We start from the raw sequence: 24,984 nt of genomic DNA, 5'->3' as shown, positions 1-24,984 counted from the left end.
CTGCACAACTGAAATAACATATAGACAACTCTTTATGCCGATATTCCTACGGGATACGGACTTACGCGGGTGAAACCGCGGGGCGCAGCTAGTGATTTAAAAAAGTCAGCGCATTTCACTTGCATTTGACATATTATGTGTAGTGTTCAAATTGATTGAATACTTTAACTTACAACCTTTCACTTGTACACTCTCGCACTTGTCGTAATTTATTCCTATAACTTTATTTTATATTATACTGGTTGCACGCCCCGGCTCTGTCCGAGTAGTAATTTATCGTAATTGAAATAATATAAGCTATCCTATCTTTTAAGTTGGGTCAAACTGTACATAGTGTGCAGATTTAATTAAAATCGGTTTAATAGTTTAGGAGTACATCGCAGACAAACAACGTGACACAAAATTTATATATATTAAGATATGCAATTAATTTTTCGATATATAGGGATTTCATATTTAAATTAATAAAATGCACTTTATATTAATATAACTAACTAGCTTCCCGCCCGCGTCCGTCTCTTGGTTCTAAGCTACCTCTGCACAAATTTTCAGTCAAATGGATTAATCCGTTCTTAAGTTATAAATAGTGTAACTAACACCACTTTCTTTTATGTATATAGATACTAGCTGCACCCGGCAAACGCTGTTCTGCCTTACTCTTATCATTTAGGGGTGTGAAAAATAGATGTAAGCCGATTCTCAGACCTACCCAATATGCTTACCAAATTTCAGAGGAATCGGTCAAGCCGTTTCGGAGGAGTATAGAGACTAACATTGTGACACGAGAATTTTATATATAAGAGATTCAGATGGCAAATGTTTAACAAACTAATATGTAATACTTATCAGAAGATACATATGATATAACTCGAACAATATTTACGATTGTTCGCATGCGAGGTTAAAGGTTTATTTTAAAAAGGCTTAGCATTGTATAGATGAGAGGAACGCAGGCCTTCAAGACGCAAGTGTGTTGGCATTTAAATTGTTGACGAAATCACCTAGCACTGTGAAATTTCTAAGTCTTATGTATTACAGCTGAGTGCTAATGAAGTTTAAATATAATATATGCAGGAGGTACCCAGCATAATGGCCTCCGTCATAAAAGTAACACATTACAACGTATATGTATATTATCCTTCTATATAATTTCTGTAATATTTATACAAACTTGAAGAGAATTTTTGTCTGAAGGGGCCAATCTCAGAAAATGGACCGATTAGAAAAACATCTACACTTGAAATGTATGTGATCCCTGAGTACTGGGTGGACTGCTAGTTCTTTATTTCAATGTTTTAAAAATATAATGTACTCGTACACCCACTTTCGTTCAATTAATTATTCATAGTTTTTGTTGCCATTGTAATTTATCTATAAACTTTTTCTTTGTTCTTTTTGTAATAAAAACGTGACTGCAGTTTTCATTATTTTTTTTTTAGATAATTTCTTGTTTACTTTTTTTAATACATATAATAATGATGTAATGTAATGTATACCTTATAACGAATATGAGTATTAATAAGTGTCATATAGTTATGTATGTATGCATGCGCATAGATTTATTTATATGTACGTAATATGTTACTCGTTTATGAGTTATTGCTTTTTGTTGACGATTTATAATGTGCTATTAAACACAGAATCGTGTTTAAATCTACCTATGTACTTTTAATTGCGTAATAAATATTTTATTATGTATGATATAAGAAGAAAACGACTATATATTAATAAAAAAGTTTATTCACAGAAAATTGAGTATAAAATTATAAAAATATATGAAATGTATCTTATGGCACAAGAATTTAGATACGATGATAGTTCGAGTTCTCTGTGCTGGCGTTATGAAATAACTGAGATCGATAATTTTTCTCAAAACGATGTGTCATACAGGTGACGATTTATATAGTCCCAGGAGTATATGTCTACTTTTGTCCAAGAGAAGTTTTCGGTTGGAATCCGTTGGGGCCAGCGGTGAATGTGACTGTGTAGTGTTTGCCATCAGGGGCTACGTAGGCGTACTGGCCTGTGACGGTTAGAGCAGCATTCTCAGACTGAGGGTTGTCAAGCTTGCCTTCCTCTTGCCGGGAAGTGCCGTCACTTGTCTCGTACCTGGTGACAAATTATGAATTACAAATGAGCACGTGCGATTTTATTTAAGTTTACGCTCGCTCTAGAAGTAAATTGAGTATTGTATAAACTTGCTCAGTCAAATTATATTGCGTCCATTATAGTTATATGATTAAATATAATTTCAGGCTACACATAAATAAATTCTTTAGTGCGAAACATATAATAATAGCCATTTTTTGCTTTGAAAAGAAAAAGAAACACATGTATCTTCCAAGATCTGAAAATACAGATGTCCTTTGAATTCCGTTTTCGTGCATCTTCGAGTTGAAATCGTGACTAGGTTGAAGTTCAAAGAGGCCATCTAAGATTACGCAATAAACTTTAATGTCAATTATCTAGGTTTTTAGGCTTTCGATGCTGTAGAAGTTGTTATGCCTATTTTATATTATTTATTTATGAACATGTGCAGGGCGGAGTTGCATTAAATTAAGATACTTAATTGACGCCATATTCTTATATCAATAATAGTAAATGAAGTATGTAGATATGTCGGTAAAGCGTCACTAAAGTGATAAATAAAAATTAAAAAAAAAGCAGTCATACAATGATATTTTTCTTACCTGTGTAAAACTATGATATTATTTGTTTCAAAACATGACTGTATTTTATTTATTATTTTTAAACAGATCGAAAATAGCTTACAAACACCTTTTACCCATTTTTTTAAATAAACATAAAATAAACTATGGTTAATATATGATACTGATCATAATCAAAGGCTGTGTAACTAAAACATAATATAACAAAAAGAGACGAATCCCAAAGCGACCTATATCAAATGTATACACTACACCGCTGTAATGGAGGATCTCTATACCTATTTAAAACATAGCCATTTAAAAAATTCAAGGTATTTATCTACAACCTACTTTACATGTTTTTATGCAGAACATGCGTATATGCTATTTAACTACGAATGTATCTGACCTTTACTAAAATATTCTAAAATAAAGGCATCATGTATTTTAATATCCAATGTAGTACGTTTGTATTATCATAGAATCTATAAGATATTTTATCTCCCTCAATTTATGAGTTAGATTATTGATAAACGCAAATTAGCTGCGATATTCTTTTTTCTTATTTTAATTTGAAAAATTATGTTGATATGTAAGTTATGTTGTTGTACATAAAATTAATTCGTCTTTGTTTGATTTGTTAAAGAAACATGTATAATATAACGTGCTAAGTAATTGATAATAAATAACATAATGAACTGATTATATTTTACTCATAATAACAAATAATACTAATCAAAGCCGGATCTAAGATAGAAAGAAGTAAATATGAAAGGGCCGTACTTTTTGTCTTTAATTATAATTATATATTATATTATATTATATTTAATAACAATTATTAATTAAGATAGATGTTAGTTTATACATTTCGCACATTTAAACCCATTTTTTGTATTTAATAATCTAAAATGAAATATTGTCTATAAATGAATATAATATTATGTACCAGACCATTATTATAGATTCCTTCTACATTATTTAAGAATTATTAGTAAGAAATTCTTGATGATAATTGAAACTAATTATTCAGTCTAATAAAATCTTGAATTAAAAGGGTTGCAGGAGATGGCAGTCTAAATAAATCTGGCAGTCTAAGTAAATGCTGGAAGCATAGAAACAAAAATCAACTGCTAAACCGTCGGAATGGAAGACCTTATTAGCTACTTCTGATCAAAATAATTAATATATAGTGAATAAATATTTATAATTATTATAAATTATTATTACTATCTCATATCTAACATATTTTTAATTTTACATAATTGAAGCGTATGCTTTCAAGGTTTATCAATTCATTTAAAACCTTATAAGTTCCTTTCAATTCACATTTGAACATAAGGTTCAATATGTAAAAAACGAAAACCACGTTTTTGATACCATTATCCCTCTTTTTGATTTTACGCAAGTATTATACATTAATTTAGTATAAATTTATTATTTAAACTGAAATTTCGAACTCTTTACAGTCGGGTGTCTCCATCTCTTTAATTTTCAAGTTTATCATTTATAGTTTACTTTTTTCAAATTAAATAGTTAATCGTTATATTAAGAGAGAACTTAATTGACAGAAGATATACATACGCAAAACTGTATCCATCAGGCTGTACATCGCTGTCAAATCGTAGAATTTGGACATCTTGCGGATTCTGAGGTGCACCGACGCACAGCGCGGCGATCACGCAGAAAATTGTCGCCTGTGATTACAAAGTTGATATAATAATTATAATTAGGACTAAAGCCAAATTAAGATAAATTGTGCGTGCTAAAAAATATCAACATAAACATCCCTCCCTTTATATCTCCCGATATATTTCAGTCGATGTACTATGAAGAGAAGACGATGTACATAATTAAGTTAAACGGTGTAATGGTAACCGAAGAAAGTATTTGAAGTCAATCATACACATGCAGTAATAGAAAAAAACTACAGGTCCCAGGATATGATACACTGGATGATGTTTAGTATTCTAAAGGTTTTTTTTCGTTAAAGTAAATCATGACAGGATATACAGGATACGTATAGGACATATATGTAGTAAGGATAAATTATGCTAAAATTTTACAGATTTAAAATGAAAAGCCGTAAAAAGTGAAGTTAACAAAAGTGTAAATAAAATCGATATTAAGAAGATAATTTAATCCTTAGCTTTTACGCAGCATATAAATCTAATTGTTATAACTCTTAAGACTTACGTATTTAAGCATGATGTTTAGTTTTCGTCTTGAGCACAAACTAACGAATGAGTAACTATTGTAAGATCGTTCGTTTTATATGTATTCTCAGATGCAGCTCTTGCAGGAGGCTGACATCATACGAAGATGGTACATCGGTTACGTACCAATTCTATCAATGATAGTTCATCAAAAACGGAGAAGCTTTTTTGTTAGTTTTAGGCATGGTCATTGTAATCGAAATTGAAGTACAACATTGTAAATAAACCTCAAGTACGTATTGCGTAGTTAACAAATGTCATTATACAAAGTCTTTTCTCATTATCATATTATGTAACCATAATTATTGCTAAGTAAATCCATCTAAACATACGCGTTGACTAGTGCTATCGCTCAGAAAGTTTGAGAGTAGGTAGTCCAAGTGCTAATATGTGCTCAATTTAAATTATTGTTTATTTATAAGCGCTTTTCAGTAGCAATTAACAGACTCTAGCAAAATTTCAAAACACATTTCATCAATGATCAATGTTCACTTAAAGCATTGGTAAGCATCATAATAAACCAACAACTTTTTCTTATTGAGATAAGGCAATTAAGCATCTAATAACAGAAGATATAAATGTTTTTCAATAAAACGTAGTCTTGGAATCAGACTTTTAAATACTTTTTGTACATATTTTGATTACTCACTATGGAGATAGAACCGATTAAATAATATGAAGTTAGTCAGTTAGGAAATAGTACGTGAGTGAAAACACAATGGGCTCGTTTGTGGGTTTCATATCATCGTTACGATGACACGCTCAGAGATATCTTTTGTATGGGTGAATGTAAAAAGTTATATGTTGTTATAAATTAACAACACTCATTACATCGAATACATTAATAAACTGAATCTTGTAAAATATCATAGGTTACATGTTTTCTTAGGAATAACTGATTTTAAGCATTACGTATTATGTAGAACGAATGAATTCAAATCATAGACATGAATAATCCCTTATTTGCCAAGTAACCCAAATACATATATCCTACATGTGGTGTGCTATGCTCAATAGCAATCGTAGTTATAAACAACAAAACAACGTAAAAAAATAATTGGACACAATCCTAAGTACACCTACATTATACTTTGATTGGGTGAATTATGGTTGTAGGGAATTTTTGGAAAATGTGAATACTACTTCAGAGGATCTATTAACTGTTAGTATGATGAAGGTATTACAGCTTTTTTAATAAAATGCTGCATTATTGAATTTACCCTGTCATTGTAATTGCACTTTGCGTTGGGGTAATTGCCATGGAATGGAAGAAAAATGCATACAGTAAACACTATAAGATTTTATTGGAATTAAGCAATAAACCAAAATCTTAATCAGTCAGTATTTGCATCGCAATTAGCAACTCTAAAATATTTCTAGTTAATGGAGTTAAAGATCCTTGGATATTTCTAACAACACACAGTATTCAAATATCGACATATACTTAGTAGTTACGTACAAACATCAAATGTTTATGATCGTTTGCCGAATTATTATTACCTCGAAAATTGGCTGTATTATGATCTAATATAACAATAATGTATATTAGTTACCTGGTATATTATATTTTGACTATTAGGCGATTGAAATTGGTCATCTATTTATATAATATGATGGTCTTTTAAACAGGAACGCTTCTTAAGAAAACATGAACAATTTAAATATAACGAATCATTTTGGTTCAAATATCAATATCCGTTAGCATAATTTTGAACCTTAACAACAACGTTCTACAAATTATTATAAAATGATGATGATATTTGGCAAAGATCGAAACGAAGATTTATTATGAATGTCAGACAAAGTTTTTTCTTAACAATTAGACAATCAAACACAATTATAGGCTCCCAAAGAATCATCAAGCATAGGTTTCATATTTAACGGAATAGACAAGCAGCCTTGACCTTTATTCTAACCATTCATAACATTTACAAAGAGACTTAATACGAAATGAACAAAAAACTTATAAACTCCTGAGTTTCATTTGTTTATTATTTAAGATATGATGCGTTGCTGTTGATGTTATTTTTTCTTTAATAATTACATTCTAGATAACTTTGGTATCACTAGACCTCAATTCATAATCTTGCCTTTCTATACGGCTTTAAATGTCTTCCTGGTAGTTCGATGGAGATATTTGTGATTTCTTCCAAAACGTACTTAATTTTATTCACAGATAACATACATTTCATACCACGTATTACGTGGTAAGTACCTATTTTCGTGATTAATTTCAAACTGCTTGAAGAAACAAAAACAAAACTAACATTATAGTTATGGATCTATACAAAAATTATAATGTTCGTTAATATGAGTGTATTGAGATAAAGATGATTGAACACAATATTATAACAATATTGCATTGCGCATGCGGAAAAGCAACTCAATGTTTACATATTTTATGACGTTCTGTAGTTTAAACTGAAAATAATTTACAGTTATGAAGCATACCTATTCACATGAAATGTAATTTCGTACAATGGCCCACAACTCTACAAGTGACCGTTTTTGCTTTGCTGTTGGTGCATAATACTTAATGAGTAATACAGATGCACTAAATTTTGTATATTCTACTGGTCGTGAAGAACTGTATTTGGATTTTATTAATAAAACAATGAATCACAATCATGTACGTATATATAAATGTAATTGTGTAAATAGATCTTTTCAATATAAATTTAAGAGTAAATCATCATACAAAATTGAATATTAAGGAATATATTGATGAAATAAGTTGTTTTCCTATAAGATGTCCTAAGGAATGATGATTTCCTATAGTATAATAACAGCTATTTGCTTTTTATTTGCATTTTGTTGAAACGTAAGAATGGAAAGGAGTAAAAGTTAATCTTCAAAAATGTATTACAAAAATGCAAACTTTTATACATTTCATAATGTAATAGAGAAGCTTACGTTAGCTAAATAAATTAATTATAATGTTTTTTATTTCACTTTACGTATCTTTTAAACAACGTTTAACTTCAATAAATGAGCGTACATTAATATATATTGACATTTTTAATTAATTTGCACTTTGCTTTCTTTCTATTGCTACACACTCATAATGCCTTTTTTGTATATAAGAGTTGGGACTCTTCTATAGATATTACTAACTGCGCCCCGCGGCTTCACCCGCGTAAGTCCGTATATGTTATTCCAGTTGTCCAGCTGTCTACGTACCAAATTTCATTGCTTGGTTGCATGGTACAGTAGTCTTTGCGTGAAAGAGCAACAAACACACACACATCCTTACAAACTTTCGCATTTATAATATTAGTAGGATATAAATAATTAATACACTTACAAACTAACATGAATGCACTATTTGCCTTAATTATATTTTCGTTTCTCTTTAAGTACAATAAAATATACATCAAATCGGTAATATAAAAATAGAAACATTCTATTTTTAAGCGAATAATATTTATGAAATACGCGCTTAAAACAACGATGATTAATAAATACCATATGTATAAATTGATTACTTACAAAACCGTTAAAAATGTTTATGTGAATTGGTTCAGACGTTTCCGAGTTTTACTCATAGCAACACATTTGGCGATTTATTTTGATTTATATACATACTACGTTATTTATTCCAATTTAATGTTCAATCAGTTCAGTTTCAACTATTCATACAAAAAATAAGGTCCTATCAATTATTAAAATCTAAAAAACGTCAATGTCATGTATATCCATGAATATATACTGTGTATTGTATGAAGGATTAATTCTAATTTAAAAATGTTGACAATAAATAACCAGGGAATTCTGGAACTCTTGATTGAAATAGTGATCAATGGGCATTACTTTTTTGAAATATAATGGCTCCAACAGGATTCAAGGCCCAAAACTAGCTGGATGTGCAAATATGGCCAGCTCTAAAACAAAACTCAAAATACATTTAAGTTAAAATATTGTTAGTGATTTTGACCTGGCATTACTTTGAAACTGAAAACATTGCTATACTCTGTTATTACAGATATTGATTAATTCTTATAATGAATCGAACACTACACGATGGTGATTTTAGTCGATAGGAGTCCGCAAAAATCAAAGGGACATAGGACATACACAATCCAATATTTATATTTAAAAATAAAATTTTATTGTTGCAAACTTCACTACGTTGGAAGAAAAATATTATGTAACATATAAATTACAATAAGACAAAGAACCGCTTTCAAATGTCACGAGTTTGTGTAAAACATTTTTTTATGCAATAATCATAAATTAATAAATAAAATAAAGTAAAGTACAAGTTTTAAAAGTAGGTTACAAGATTTATGCTCCAGACACAACAAACAATTTACACAATTTAAGAAATCCCTGTAACATTTTCATGTGGCTCCTTAAATAAACTTCTTGCACGATTGTGATTAACACCTTGCCACGTCGATGAAACCTCGATGTCACATTGTCAATACAATGCAATATTTATAGCGGTACATTCGGCCACTGATTATAGACGCTCAGGACTCGTCCATCAATTCATACCTTCCAGACAAGAAAAAATCCTCACAAAATGATGAAAATTGTAAGTTTTTTTTTTTTTTCCATTTGTCCAATAATTTACGCATGAAACAATAAAATTGTTCACAAGCTTCGGACTATTCGCAGTTTTCCCAACTTTAGTATTTTCAACTTAATCCAATTTTACTATTTATCATCATCATGCACGGATCATTATTCATAGGCCTGATAATTTATCAATTGACCGTATAACTATAAAATTACTTGATCAACTCAAATATATTGAAATTAATGATACAACCTGCCCTTTTAGCAGTTATTGATTCTGCATTCATTTATTATCAAGACATTTGAATAACCTTTACTAAATAGTTACCTTTTATCTAAACATTTAAAGTAAAAATATTGATTGTCATTCAATGTAAACGAAGGTATATATCTATGTTCCAAGTACGAAACGAGGACATTACCATAATTGGACTTTTAATAAAGAGTAACTTATAAGTTAAAGACATTTTAAAATTTATTTATTATACTATTTAAAACGATGTTCCGAACACTTTACCCGTAGCCTCGAAACGGGGAGAATCCCCATAACCAATATGAGTATTTTATTTCCAAATGTATAATACTCGTGTAAAATCAAACACAAGAAAATATAAAATAAATATTTCAACAATATAATTGGTGCTTTTTCAGACAATCTTTGCATTAGCCGCTCTCGCTATCGTGTGCGCGCTGCCGCAGGACCAGCAACCTCAACAAGCGCCTGTAGAAATTGTAAAGCAAGATTCGGAAGTCGATATCAACGGATACAATTTCGAGTGAGTATTATTACAGATACTGTTATAGATAATACAAGACCTATAACAATTCGAAGACTAATAATACGTTTGACGATATTTATTTTTGTTAATTCACTATGAAGCATTTCTGAGTCTTGAGAGTTATAGGATATACATATATATATGAAGCACTAGCTGCGCCCCACGGTTTCACCCGCGTAAGTCGGTCATCATCATCATCATCATCAGCCCTCATATGTTCCCACTGCTGGGACACAGGCCTCCTATGAGGGTTCAGGCCATAATCCACCACGCTGGCCAAGTGCGGGTTGGCAGATGTCACATGTCGTCGAACTTTTGATTCTCGGACATGCCGGTTTCCTCATGATGTTTTCCTTCACCGTTTTAAGCAGTGGTGATGTTATCTACATGCGCAGATAAATTGAAAAATCAATTTATTTCCTGCACGCTCGCCCGGTCTCGAACCCCGACTTATCGATTTTTAAGTCCGAGGTTCTCACCACTGAGCCATCACTGCTTAAGTCGGTATCCCGTAGGAATATCGGGATAAAAAGTTGCCTGTGTGTTATTCCAGTTGTCCAGCTATCTACGTACCAAATTTCGTTGCAATCGGTTCAGTAGTTTTTGCGGAAAAGAGCAACAAACACACACACATCCTTACAAACTTTCGCATTTATAATATTAGTAAAATTAGTAGGAAGTGCGAAACCGCGGAGGAACCATAGTTATATATAAAGCACCTCTTGTGATTGAAATATCTCATGGATGATTTTTAAATCAGTGAAATAGTAAAATTATGTTAAGACTCGACTAATTATGCAAATAGTTAGTAAAAAAATTATATCAATCACTTAAATTAGTAATCAATAAAATACACATATTTAAAACTAATAAATAGATCTGTCGGAAGCAAATGTTTCCTTTATATTCAAATATTGAATAAATCTATCGTTATAAATATGTAAATGTATCACATACCACTTTACATTGACTCATGTCAATATTATATAAGTCAAAAATATTTATTATGCAAAAAATGTAACCGAAATTAGCAATCAAAACTAGATTCATATTGACAACAAACTAGACAAGTTCATTGAACCCATTAAACCAAATCTGGTTTCAGGTTTGAGACGAGTGACGGAACGTCGAGACAAGAGCAAGGCGAATACAAGAACGACACTGAGCAACAAGGCCTTTCTATTAAGGGAAGTTACAGATACGTAGCTCCCGATGGCCAGCACATCTCCGTGTCCTTCGTTGCTGATAAAAATGGCTACCAACCCACCGAACACAAAGGAGATGATGCCAAACCAGCCGACGCACAGTCTTAAAAACATTAAGATGACCCTATCATATATATGCTAAAACCAAATAATGTAAGGTTAACATGCCATATTACATTGATTATGTAACTGTTTTATAGCGCCTAACAGTACAATGTTTTTCGATACTTATTGTGTTCATTATATTATTGTATTAAAATAAAAAGTTTACGTTAAGACCAAAAATATATCTTTCACTTATTTTTGTTACAATTTTATAATTAAAAAAAATGCTTTAAAATAACATATGAGTATGTAACATTATCGTGAATGTACCTAACAGTAAAATTAAAATAAAAAAACTTTGACATACTTGGAGACAAGCATACACTAGAACATCTCAGTTATAGTTTTAATGATGAATTAGATAGATAAAGTCAATGGATAAAACATTTATGTAGCACAAAAAATAAACACGGACACTTATCCTAAAAGTATTCACAGCAACAAAACACATAGTAGGTGGACCAAAAGGATTTATTGAGAGAAAATATAATGATGAATAAGAGATGACGGCAATATATTAAATACATAATTGCTCTCAGTGCATTTGTCTGGTGATTACACAAATTGCAATAGGATAAAGAAACAAAATGAAATGCTATAAATATAGCTATTAATATATTTATAAATATAGTTATTATTCAATAAGATTCAATAGTTTGAATCAAAATATTATAATCAAAATATTTAATCGTAATATGAAAAGTTCAGCATAACTGCCTAATTGTTATCATAGTCAGTTTATAACAAATCACAACCAGACAAAAAGACTTTACAAAGTGTTAGTTGTAGAAGGGTAGTTGGGTCGGTGGTCGCGGACGAATCTAACATGTACCCGTTGCCCCTTCAACTATGCGGCTCGACGAAACACAGTGGGGTTTTAGTCGGTTGGTATCCAAATAATCCACGACCTCTTCCCCGGGGGCCATGGGTATCTATGCAAGATTTCCTCTCTTTAAAAAAAGGGTAGTTGGACCGACCATTGGATGATCAACGTTTGAATACCAATTTGTACCAGTACGCGACGTTTCTAATTCATTCGACTTTTTTTAGGATCCGATAGCTAAACGAGTTATAACAAGTTACGAAAAGCAACATCTATATCTTAATTGACAATTATTTATCCAAAAGAATATTAAAAGTTGAAACCATATTGATATCCCACAATAACATAATATGATATTTATAAATCTTGTAATCAAATGAAAGAGTTTTGTTAACTAAAAATGTATGATTTATTTGAGACGTTTCGGGTTGTTTTTTGTAAGAATTAGTTAAGTCTTATATTTAAAAATGTCGCTCGTAAAATGTGACATGATATTCGAATACCATTCAACCATGGATTCAAATTATGTAGTTCATATTTACAGATCATAACACAGCAATAAGATTTAAAAACATTGAGATAAATTGATAGATGGCACCACCATGCTGTAATATTTATTTGCGGGGAGTTTTTAATCCTTGGTTAAATCTTATCCAATCAATAAAATATTACACAATATAAAAAAAAAATCTCCCGTAAAATATAAACAGTCAGGCAGATAAAACTCACTTTTGGGTTATATATTACTATACTAGTAATCAAGGATTAAAAAATCAACCGTTAACACCTTCTAGCCTCGATTTTGACTCACTTTAAAAGGACAGATTTAGATTTAAATTTTGCTCACAATTTTGATAAGTATCAAGGATCGGTAACAATACAATAGTTTCATGAGTTTATCTTATTGAGACTTGAATCAACAGTATTTAATAATCTCCTTACTTATACTCTGTATAAAGACCACTTGTGATAATATAATTGATAGCATGTTGTTTAGTTTTTTAACTAATTATACTAACCATATATACATACATAGTAAATTTAAATATGGATTTTCGATTCTAATTGTATGGCTATTCTAAATCAATTACTTGTACTTATTTAGAACTCTTATCTTTACCTACAGTTCTTTTTTAAAATTTTTTAATTAATTTAAATTGTTAATTACGATTAGAATAATATAAAATGAAAAAAGTGTAACTTACCAAAACAATAAAAACAAATCGAAAAGAGTGAAGTTGTTTTTCTAAAAACAAATGAATTATGTATTTCATAATATAAAACTCGTGACTATTTAAGTGTGAGTATTGCATATTTAATGTAAATGAGGTCAATGTATTTGTAGGTACTATAATAATAATATAATAAAGACAACTGGTGTGTAAATCCCAAAATGTATTCATACATTAATAATAGCAAAGAATTTTAACGTTTTATACAGCAGGATATTTATTTTTTTGTTACGTATTCGAGATGTTTTAATTGAGTTGTTTATGTCGACATAAACACAAATGTTATAAGGAGGAAACGTTTTAATTTTTATACTTAAAGTAAAGAAGTAAAGTTTCATAGATAATTTTAATATAACTGATTTCGTATAGATATTCTTTAGCGAGTTAAAAGCCTTATTCCTAGGTGAAATTATTTTATACGTCTTTTGTCGATTCAACGTAGGCGAAGCTGAGGCAAGCACCTGATATAATATTTACGTAATACAAAAGAATTATTTTATTTAAAATGTTTATTGAGGGTTCTGTGGAACTACTCGTATTTCGGGTCTGAATCCCTTGTCATCAGCGGTGAAGTTGACTTCGTACTGCTGGCCATCAGGAGCTGTGTAGGAGTACGATCCGCTCACACCGATACCTTGATGATCACCAACGGTGATGAGGTTTGCTTGCTCCTTGCGAGACACGCCGTCGCTCGTCTTAAACCTGGAAAGTTAAGCGTTTATTATATTATATGCTAGCTGTTCGTTCCGGTTTTGCCCGTTGTATATATAGCATATGTCACTCAGTGAAGTTGCAGCTCTCTAAAGGGGACAGAATTTTTAAAATTGGTCCAGTCGTTCTTGCGTGATAACAAAAATACAAAAATTCTTCTTTATAATATTAATGTAAATGTTTTCTGAGGCATTTCAATGACACATAATTTTAAAAATTTATATGACTTTGCATAAAGTTATTATTAATATAAAATTTATTAAAAATATAATGTACCCTTACTATTTGTTTTAATAAATATGAGTTTCTATATATTATTAATCAAAATAATATTGAGAAGTTACCTTATCATTCATCATATTTAATCATTAAGTCTAAACAGTGTTTTTTAAGACATATCAAGCCATATTAAATAATACTATTTATTACCTTGAAAAAGTTTGTTTTTACGTATGGTACTGTTATTAAAATTAAAATAGGTATATACATACTCAAAATCATATCCATTCGCTCGTACAAACGCTTTCTCAGTCAGGATTTCCGCCCTTTCTTTTGGTTCTTGAGCTGCGGCCAAAACTACGCATAGGAGTCCGAACAAAAACAATTTCTGAAATAATAATACAAATAATAAATATTTGAATATAATTTAAAACAAGAGAATGCAAAATACAAACAATCTTAACTTACCGATGACATGGTCTATTTTTGTGTTTTTTATTTTTTTATTTAACCGGTTGTACCGTTTCAGATTTTCAGATTTGAATGATACTGACAATGCAAATAGTCATCTTAAATACAATCTGTATTTGCTATAGTGCAATATATGAACAAATACTTGTAAACCTTCAGTGCTTGTAACATATGTGATAACTTGGATCAAATTATGAAACTGTTATTTCAAGTCGGCAGTCAAAAATATTTATGTAGACTCTAATAAATATGTCCTAAATCTTATAACAAATAATATGGACATTCATGAAACACTGTGTACCTATATGTTATGTTGTATTTGCGTCCTTCTCTCGAAATTCGTTTTCAATGAGTTTTAAAATAATCAAAACTACAAATCATAATTGACTTAAGTTTAATACAAATCGAACAACAATAATTTAATTCAATAAATAATGTCTTAAGAAACGTCAAATAAATAGAAATATTACATCCAGTCTTGTTAATGTGTTCAAATTTAATTTTTGGGTAATATCGTATTCCTATGATAGTTTCTTAATAATCGTTCGATAGCCTCTTCTTCCTGCTTTATAGGTCATTTCATAGAGGTGCCCTTTGTCATCGTACCAGCGCACTGCACCTAAAACATCTAACGCAGCGTCCTTGGTACCAGGATTTAAGATGGCGCCGTGCTCTGTCCGTGAAGATCCGTCGCTGGCGTCATAACTGGAAATAGAAAATGAAAATATTATTGTTTGCATTGCACTTTATTGACGTAGGTACTTATTAAGCTAAACGGATGATTCAAACCTTATTCTAAAAACCTAGGATGAACGCATGGTACATCATTAAATATAGTATTTTTTTAGCATGTACATATATGTGTGTGTGTGAATATAGCCAGTCATATTTATATAATATTCGCTTATCGCCCGCGACTTTGCACGCGTTAAAATCGGAGTGGTTTAACATATACCAAAATTCATAGAAATACGTTCAGTAGTTGTAGCGTGATTGACGGACATACATCCTAACAAACAAACTTTCACATTTATAATATTAGTGCGATTTCTAGCTTATATCATGTATGGTCACACCTTATTAACGAGGGAGACATGACGTCAGTCACCTACGTTAAAAATATTTATGTAAATTTTTCAATGTGAGAAATGGACGAAATAATATAAAAGTATATGTTTTCTGCGGGTGACGTAATCTTAGATAAGAACAAGTTTAACTGTCAGACTTTTACCTATCTGCACAAAGTTTAAAAAATGTGCAATTGTCCCGTATATGTTTAAGTAAATTTTTTCTATCTATTTCTATCATTTATATAAAAATGTATAGTAATGATTGTTTTTAATAAATTATTTCAAATATTTTTATATTTTCTTTGTTAAGTAATTGAAAATATTATTTGAAATCAAATATCACGTAACTATTAACTAATCAACGTTAAATCATCAAAACATCATATGTACACTTGTACTATCTTAATATTTTCTTAAAATTATTCTCATGTAATTTTTCTGTACGTCTTATGTAGTAGAATAGAATAAAGCGGAATTAGTTCTGAATTATAAATAAGTACGTGCTAAAATAATCTATCCATAAATTTCCAAAATTTCCTATCAGTTTTATATGAGAATAGATAGATTCCTATACTGTAACATAATTATTTTCATTTTGTAAATATAGGCGACTTTAACTGTTTTAATTGGTATAAGAATAATGTGAACGTAGCTTTGGTATATTTAAAATAAATACGTATAACTCTCATTAAAAAACTTGTATCATTTTTGTCTTATATTTTCTTAAAATGTTATTAAATATTGCCCATGGTTACCCGTGAAATATGCGAACATAAAATGATTAAATTTCAACACTTAGTATTCACTTACATTATTAATATTGAATATAAAGGAGCAAGGCCTAGGTTTAACGTTATCCTTATTTTAAAAAGTATTGCGCAATCAAATAGTTACTTGGCATTTATTCAAATACAGTCACACAATGAGGTTACATATCGTGCTTTTTATACAAAATAAAGGAAAATATTTACACGCCGTTCATAAACTTATGCAATTATGGATAGCTCACAATTAAATTTAAATTATTCTCCTTGTTTCTATTAGTAAAATGACACCGAACTGTGCAATTAAGTTTACATTATTACATAGATACAAACATTTTAAATATATGTAAGTTAAAAGTAGGAGAAAATTATTTTTGTTATTCTTGCATAACCTTTTAAAGCATTGTCAAATTGGAAAACGAATGGACTTTTTCAACATATTGTGATGGGTAAGGATTGCATTATCTGGATTAATTAAATATCGTACCCCCATTCTTATAAGTATTCTCAATTATATTTTATAATGAAAAATTACGCGAACTCTGTTAACATACGAAAACGGATGTATATCATGTTATTACTTATTATTTATCTTTTGGAAATAAATAGGCATTCCAAGATTATACCCGCATAGTTCCCGTTTCTGTTCCCGTGAGATTTCCGTAAACACTGAATCCAAATCGGTTCAGTGGTTTAGTAGCGAAAATGAGACAGAGTTACTGTCACATTTATAATATAAAGTAGGATTTGTTCCTAACTTTCTCGTTATTATTGGATATCGAATTAAAATACCTAAGTATTCAGTGCATTGTCTTGAATACCAATGCCGACATAGGACGACGGTATAAGGACAATATACGTTTCACATCACAATTTTCATTGAAATGAGGGCAAGCATAAAATAACGGCTCTGTAAAGGGGCATTCGAGCCACAAACGAATATTCAACTTGAAGAAGGCGTAACACATTATTCAAGTATCAGTTTTTTGTTCTCTACGCAATGTTGTCTCCGTTCTACTTTTTATAGTATCATTGTCGCACGATGGCGATTCATTAAACCTTTTATAGGCAAGACATTTCAAAACTTTGACGTGACATGAAACAGTGGCTCGTGGCAGAACCTGACGAATTTGTCTGCGACGAATACTTTCTACATATTTTAACAAAATTTATACCCATAATCCCAGGTGTTTACATAACTCTATCGAATGTTTCCTTCCAGCCGACGTCCCAAAAATATAGAAGTTTCACGATTCGAGCGTATTTTTTACTTGTTTTATATTAACTTCAAAACTTAATTAGGTAACTTATTAATTCCGTGGGTTTTTAACTGATTGGCGTGATTATTTTTGTGCTGGGCAATTGTTGCATTTGGTCCCACTTTAGAATTTGTTATCTGCCCCAGGGATGTCGGTAACCTTTCTAGAAAATTATGTCCTATTTAAGTATCGTAATCATTCCTAAAAAACCTTTTAGAGGAAATGTGAGATATATACCGTATTTTATTACTTTTGTTGCTTAATATCAGAAAGAAATAATAAATGGTTAGTTGTCTACATATCTATATTCATTGATAATAATAATTATTAAGAATAACAAGACATTTTGACACGTTCAATTTGTCAATTGGTATATTTTGTATTATTGAGAATTTCATTCGTACATTTCGTCGTCAGTAGTTCGTATGTTTATTTTTACATTTGCTTTATACATTAGTAGTTTTTGGTAGTCGATTAGTTTTATGTGCTTTGTCGAAGCATGACTCACGTTTAATCTTCTCTTTTGGGCCCGATCATTTAGATTTGAAAAGGATTGCCGGTACACCCACTTGATGTAAATTGTTAAAAAGATCCCAATTTATGGAGATTAAGTATGTTTTATTGAAAATTAGTTGGTTTTGTTAAATATTTATATTTTATAGTCATATATACATTAAGCGGCAGGAATAGGTCTTCAATAATATTTAAGATTAGTAAAGCCAAACTTATTAGTCCAGAAGAACATATGTTTTCAAATATATTTATTGCTCTAAGGTATTTATTATTTAATACGTATTTATTATTTAAAGACATTTGTCCGTAAATTATTTAATGTTTGTTTGAAAACAAACAAATTACTTTCTCGGGGTTAATCCAATCACGTATTGGACATAAAAATAACTGCAAAGGTAAATATAAAGTAGATAGATTTACATAAGGCGCGACGTTCCACATTGTTTGTTCCGTTTTCGGTAAAGTTGAGTCACACCACTGCGCTGTGCTTTCCATTTCATTGGTTAAATTCAATAAATAATAACAAAGAAAATACACACATAAATCTCGGTACGACTTTTCGAAAAAACCAGATTTATGACAATCAAATAAAACTTTAAGGCACTTGTTATGTCGTTAAATTCAACTAATGGCGTGATTTCTCATCTTTATATACCATTCATACAAGTACCTATTTGTATTATGTGCATTTAGTAATTGCTATCACATCATATTAAATTGATGAGTATATTTCTATTTTTATTACATAGGCATTATCATTTAAAAACTCGTAATTCTTGGCATTGCTAAATGATACAAGATTTTGAATATTTATACACAGATTTTCTTGTGAATTGACCATCTATGCAGGTAGGTCAAGTTATCATAATATGTAAATACTAAATTTTAAACAATCTTTTATTTAAATCAGCTAAAGCCAGGGCCGAACTAAAATCAGTTTGGCCTCGTGACTAGTGGGAATTTATTTGACACTCGTAGATTGCGATAAAATTATATTTCGTTAGTTTTGACAATAAGGTTATTTTTATCTGAGCATGTTCATTAGTTTTATTTTGTTATTTTTTAACTAAAGAGTGTTTGTGAACTAAGACCCGATAGCATGTCTCATTATCCAATGGTAATGACAATCCGGTCCTGACTCAAACGCAATTTTTTGTTGAAAACAGGTCAAAGAACTAATAATTGTCTAATCCCGGATTTATTTTACTTATAAAACAAAAGATCACGTATGAATCATTTAATGATCTTAGAAACAAGGGCATTCAATTAAAGCTCGGTAATTATTTTGCAATTAGATTATAAAGATGTTTAAAGCCGGATGTTATTACATGCTAATTTACTTAGATACTATTAAAGCATATTTTCGTATTTACAACATTAAAACATTATGCATTTTTGGTAATCTGCAAAAAATGGTATTCAAATATTTATTGACAGTTTTTCCCAATAATTCTTTCCTATAAAAAGGTCACCGACGTCCCTAAGGTAGAGTTTCAACTCAAAATTCTAAAATGGGACTAAAGGACAACAAGACCCCATCAAACCGAAAAAGAATTACCTTATCCATAAGTATAGATATAGATAACATTCTTGGACCAGCAAGAGGCTTCTTATCACAAAAAACATCACAAAAAAAAGTTTAAGATGCACATTTGTATGGGGTAGAGAGCCGTAATTATTATACCTGTAACATGCTATAATATGGTGGTCAAAGATATAATTTGTCATAACCATAACCATATTAAAATACTTATGATTTGTTATGAACAATGTAATTAAGAAAATTATTGCATTTATACATCTTTATTTACGAACTTTTTTTTCAAATTAAGTATAAAGATTCGGTACTATAAGTTAATAGAGTTTCTAGTAAGCACCGTCATATACATACACTTCAGATTTATTTTTCTTTTTATATATACGTTTTATGTGGTCTACATATTGGGTTTTGCCATAAATTAATGCTTTTAGTGCTCTTATGAAAGACCAATAATCAATACTAAAAAGTATTTTTGAGTTAATTTCTTACTAGCATTAATTTTTTGCTCAAATTCTTTTATTGTGAAACTGGTTTGAGAGAAAATGTTTTAATTCAACTAACTTACTTTACATATTTTAAAAACTAGTTATGGAGATAAATATATACAACATTTGTATACACTAAAAACTATTATGACATAATGAAACAATTCTGGAAGAATGTTATCTGCAAAAATTTAAATAAAGAAAGAGAATTAACAATTTTTATGAATACATAATATCTATCCGCCCCGCCACGGAGCGTTAATCGCATAGTTAAAGACCATTCCCGTGGGAATTAAATTTTTCCAGCTGAAGGAAGCTTGAAGGAATGCTAAAAAATAAACTAACATACTTTCATATTTATGATATTAGTACTAGTATAGTTTTATGTTACCTGTGATTTTAGAATTTGTATGGAATAAATCATTGGGATGCTCCAAATGCAGATTTCATAATTTTCTCCATAGTCGTATAAATAAAAGTATTATTAAAGTAAGGTGTAAAGTTTTTTCAAAGCTTCATACACAAAACTAATTACCTATTTGTACTACTTAATTCTTTAAAACAATATATGCAACAAACATATCCATTTCAATCGAAACATATTGAAAACACAAATGACTTGAAATTATAATAATGTGAATATGTTTTCATCGCGGTCAAGTTCAAGGTTGATGCTAGTTGTTTGTGTTCAATCTAGTACAACTTCATTTTAGGCTTAACTGAGTCCTAATATTATAATATTATAATTGCTAATATTATATATGCGAAAGTGTATGTTTATTTGATTCTTTGTATTTCTTTTGTGTCGCGTCGGAGAAATTTAATAATATGATTTTTGTGTTTGGACATAGTTAGGAGGCTTGAGAGTGACATTGGCTACTTTAACAATTAATACAGATGAAAATTTTCATTGTCATTAGTATTATAAGAGGAAAATTAATATTTAATTTTTAGTTTTGTAACATTGGATTGCTAAATATTTTTTTATTTGTCTAGTTGATTGTATGTCAAGCTTTTATTACTAAGGGTTACAGATAGCTAATGTCGAAACATGTCACACAGGTTTTATTGTATTTTAATGTAAACATTTGATTATTTATATAAAATATCAAACTTGTACAATGCATACATGTAGAGTCACGCTCTTAATTTTAAGAAAGATTTAATCGATATGTTACTTACTGAAATTTGTAGGAATTGGGCATATTGGCGGTCTCCATTTCATAGCTTAATACCTGTGGTCGCGTTTGGTTGTCAATGTAAGGAGTGCATCTGGCTGTTGCAAGCAAACAAAGCCCAACGATCTGAAATGAATGAACATTGTGCTTTTAATATCACATATTAGGTAGACAAAAGGTCACTTTAAAAATAACTGATTAGAAATATAATAGTCCATGAAGGTGCGGCTATAATAATACATTTAATGATCTTTTTATTAGGAAAAACCAGCTAGTGTAAACATATAGAACAAAACTACATTTTTATCGCTGATCAGCGACATTATACTTAAGCATTTTTTTAAGATGATAAAAATTCGCGTAGATACATAAAAAAAACTTTAAGATAAAGGACATGAGTTGTTGTTGAGTTTTTTTTTTTTGATTAAACTTTTTATAAAAAATCTATTTAAGAATACGTTACGTAATAAAAATAAAGCCTAGGCGTCATTTAAGTAAAGGCCGTTGTGACTTCATGATATACTAATGACATTCACACATACAGTGACTGTGATTAAATATTATGCACCACAGTAATAACGTTTGCGACATCGCAGCGTTTGAAGGTATTGCAATGTTTGGTAAGATCTTAGAATTTAAAGTTCAAATCACTAATTTCACATTCACTCAAATAATGATTTTATGTTCACATACACTGTTATGGGTGGCACAACATCATTGTCAAGGAAAGTAAAGGCAACACTATAATTACCAGAAATAGATGTGACATGTTGATCGACTAGGGAGACAACAACAGATGATTTCCTGGACGGACTATAGTCCGAATGTGCTAACGGTTTCGTAAGATCTCCTTATATATATGGAGTCCCCGAACGTGCGCGCTGGCTGGCAGTAGGTATACGAAACAAGCGCTCTGCTCCGTTTGCACTAAAACTGAGCCAATCTAGCTGTCCATTAACTTCGGATCGACACATGAATGGGTAGAGGATTACGATTACCGATTTACGTCACGCAACCAACAATACGTAATACTTAGGATATAGAAACAATTTGCATCCTCAAGGCGTAATCCATGCTGACCACAAGAATCATTTGGCTTAATAGTCGCGGCTTACACGACTATTGTTTTATGAAATATTTTACAATGCTGAGTTCTTATTGCATACAGCATAATATACCTGTGTTTTGTAATTGCAGGCGTTTTATGACTCCACAAACAGAGCTTTAATGAGTGCGGATGTTTACGTGCGTTAAACACACATATGGTTGTACGTTATGAAAATTATAAGTAAAATTTTAAACAGCTGTGTATTCTTTTATACATTTTTCAAACAAAAAATAGATATATATCTAAATTAGAGTGGCATGACAGAAAACCAAAAACAATTATCATAAAATGAAAAATAAAATCTATAAAACCAACTCTATATGGTGCTCATATAGATCAAATAATTCATGTCCATGATATGTTCACATTAAAATAATAAATATTTAGGTGAAGCTACATTTAAGTATAGCGTAATTTTTTTTGTTCATTGATTTTGTAATATATCGTGATTTGAATGGTTAGTATTTTATTCGCACTTTCTCCGCAGAAAAAATGCGAGTAACAGTTATTTTTATTGAAGTTAACGACGACAACCAAGGCAAATTATTAAAACATTTAATTACATTTCACTGGAAAGTTCACTGCGACAATTATAAAAACCCAGCGCCTGGAATGATTGAGCCTTATTGTAGCATAACAGAGTAAATTAAACAAAAATATAATTTATGCAGTTTATGTCCGTATTCTCTTTTCATAAAGGATCGAAAGAGATATTCGGTTTTCCCAAAAAGAAAGGTTTCCATTATAATAAACCGTTAGTTGCAATATCATTGTGGAATGTCTAAATTATTCATCTAAATGTGTTAATAAATAACAATATTAATGCACGTTTCAAAATATGTATATCTTTATTATGACAATATATAACTTGTTTGGCATACATTTTTGATAAGTCTTTGATAAATTACTCGTTCATAATGAAAATTGAATAGTGTGGGGCTATATAGATGTCTAAGTCTTCCTGACTATGAAAATGATAGTTAACTGAGATTCTGTAGATATAATCACATAATGTCACAAATAACATTCAATTCGCAAAGCTTTTGTACAAATAAACCACTTATAGGTACTTCAATGTCACTTTTCATATTTTATGGTCTACATCCTAGAATGAGTAAAGTGTCCATTTAAGGGTAGTGTTAATTGTTCATCGAAAATTCTTTCATGGGTTTTCACGTAAATTAATTTGTGATGATGAATGAAATCATTTCTGAATTTAGATTTTTACCTGACGTCAAATAGACATTATGATTATATGTTCTAGTAATACAAATTATATTTGAAAATTATATAATTTGTTAAATTGTGGAAGGCATATTATGTTTTGTTGATAAATATTTATATATCTTTTTGTCGCAACAGTGTTATTTAATGCTTGTTAAGTTAAATATTATTTTAAGAGCTCTATTACGAATAAATTGAATATCTAATTATATTTTAACTTTTATTAATCAATCTATGCACCGAAATCGCCAAACCGGGACGTCAGTTTAAAAAATACCTGCCTGCTTGATTGATTCTGCTTTTTATTTAACTTATAATCATTTTGTTTTATTTCCTGTAGAGTAATAGGTAAACAATTTATTAAAGTTACAATTACATAATATTTTGTCCTTTACAACACTTGTCTTTTTGTTTTTAATGTTCTATTTTAGTTAAAATTAAATTTTTATCCACCCAACAAATCATCATGATCTCAGTAAACAACGTTGTCTTGAAGGCAACTGCACTCCACTTACAACAATAAAATGTGCATCTTGATCTTTAAGACTTTTATAACAAGGTACAACATAAAAAACAAACAACAAATATGAACAACACATGATTGTCACCATTCCTTGAGTATAGTACTTCAAATATTATTTATCGTAATCGTTGCGATTGTTCCAAACTATTATTTTTGTTCTGTTTTACATAACCATTTCATATAGCTATACTTACGTAGATGAACCCTATAAATATTGGATACAAAAAACGTATCATAAATTAGTATAAAGCATGTAATTTGGAGGCGGCTTTATGATAACATAAAAGAAAACCAGTTCATTAAAAATAAAACTAAACTATTGTATACTAGTTTCATATAGGGCACATATTTTACTATTTATAATAATTTAGTATTCAAACCTAAACACTTCTT

At 30.0% G+C, this 24,984-nt stretch overlaps 4 protein-coding genes across 4 annotated transcripts; 1 reads left to right on the top strand and 3 right to left on the bottom strand.

Annotated features, from left to right (window-relative positions):
• Window positions 1-1,724: 1,724 nt before the first annotated feature.
• On the bottom strand, window positions 1,725-4,983 carry LOC119831156 (endocuticle structural glycoprotein ABD-5-like). The gene is made up of 3 exons (XM_038354429.1): window positions 4,842-4,983; window positions 4,230-4,342; window positions 1,725-2,109 (listed from the first exon to the last, which is right to left on the bottom strand). The coding sequence occupies exons 1-3, from the start codon at window positions 4,851-4,853 to the stop codon at window positions 1,923-1,925; spliced, it is 312 nt and encodes a 103-aa protein (XP_038210357.1). The 5' UTR covers window positions 4,854-4,983; the 3' UTR covers window positions 1,725-1,922.
• A 4,403-nt stretch (window positions 4,984-9,386) lies between these two features.
• On the top strand, window positions 9,387-11,476 carry LOC119831449 (endocuticle structural protein SgAbd-6-like). Its single transcript, XM_038354788.1, has 3 exons — window positions 9,387-9,398; window positions 10,034-10,158; window positions 11,267-11,476. Exons 1-3 carry the CDS (start codon window positions 9,387-9,389, stop codon window positions 11,472-11,474), a joined length of 345 nt encoding a protein of 114 aa, XP_038210716.1. The 3' UTR covers window positions 11,475-11,476.
• Window positions 11,477-13,935: 2,459 nt separating this feature from the next.
• Window positions 13,936-14,933, bottom strand: LOC119831280 (endocuticle structural glycoprotein SgAbd-5-like). The gene is made up of 3 exons (XM_038354578.1): window positions 14,925-14,933; window positions 14,729-14,844; window positions 13,936-14,228 (listed from the first exon to the last, which is right to left on the bottom strand). Exons 1-3 carry the CDS (start codon window positions 14,931-14,933, stop codon window positions 14,036-14,038), a joined length of 318 nt encoding a protein of 105 aa, XP_038210506.1. The 3' UTR covers window positions 13,936-14,035.
• A 377-nt stretch (window positions 14,934-15,310) lies between these two features.
• Window positions 15,311-22,727, bottom strand: LOC119831188 (endocuticle structural glycoprotein SgAbd-9-like). Its single transcript, XM_038354473.1, has 3 exons — window positions 22,488-22,727; window positions 21,741-21,862; window positions 15,311-15,632 (listed from the first exon to the last, which is right to left on the bottom strand). The coding sequence occupies exons 1-3, from the start codon at window positions 22,503-22,505 to the stop codon at window positions 15,449-15,451; spliced, it is 324 nt and encodes a 107-aa protein (XP_038210401.1). The 5' UTR covers window positions 22,506-22,727; the 3' UTR covers window positions 15,311-15,448.
• Between the last annotated feature and the right edge of the window lie 2,257 nt (window positions 22,728-24,984).

Source organism: Zerene cesonia, chromosome 13 (genome assembly GCF_012273895.1).
Source record: "Zerene cesonia ecotype Mississippi chromosome 13, Zerene_cesonia_1.1, whole genome shotgun sequence".
Taxonomy (NCBI): Eukaryota; Metazoa; Arthropoda; class Insecta; order Lepidoptera; family Pieridae; genus Zerene; species Zerene cesonia.
Note: the sequence above shows the minus strand (reverse complement) of the source record. Positions and strands in the feature narration are given on the sequence as shown.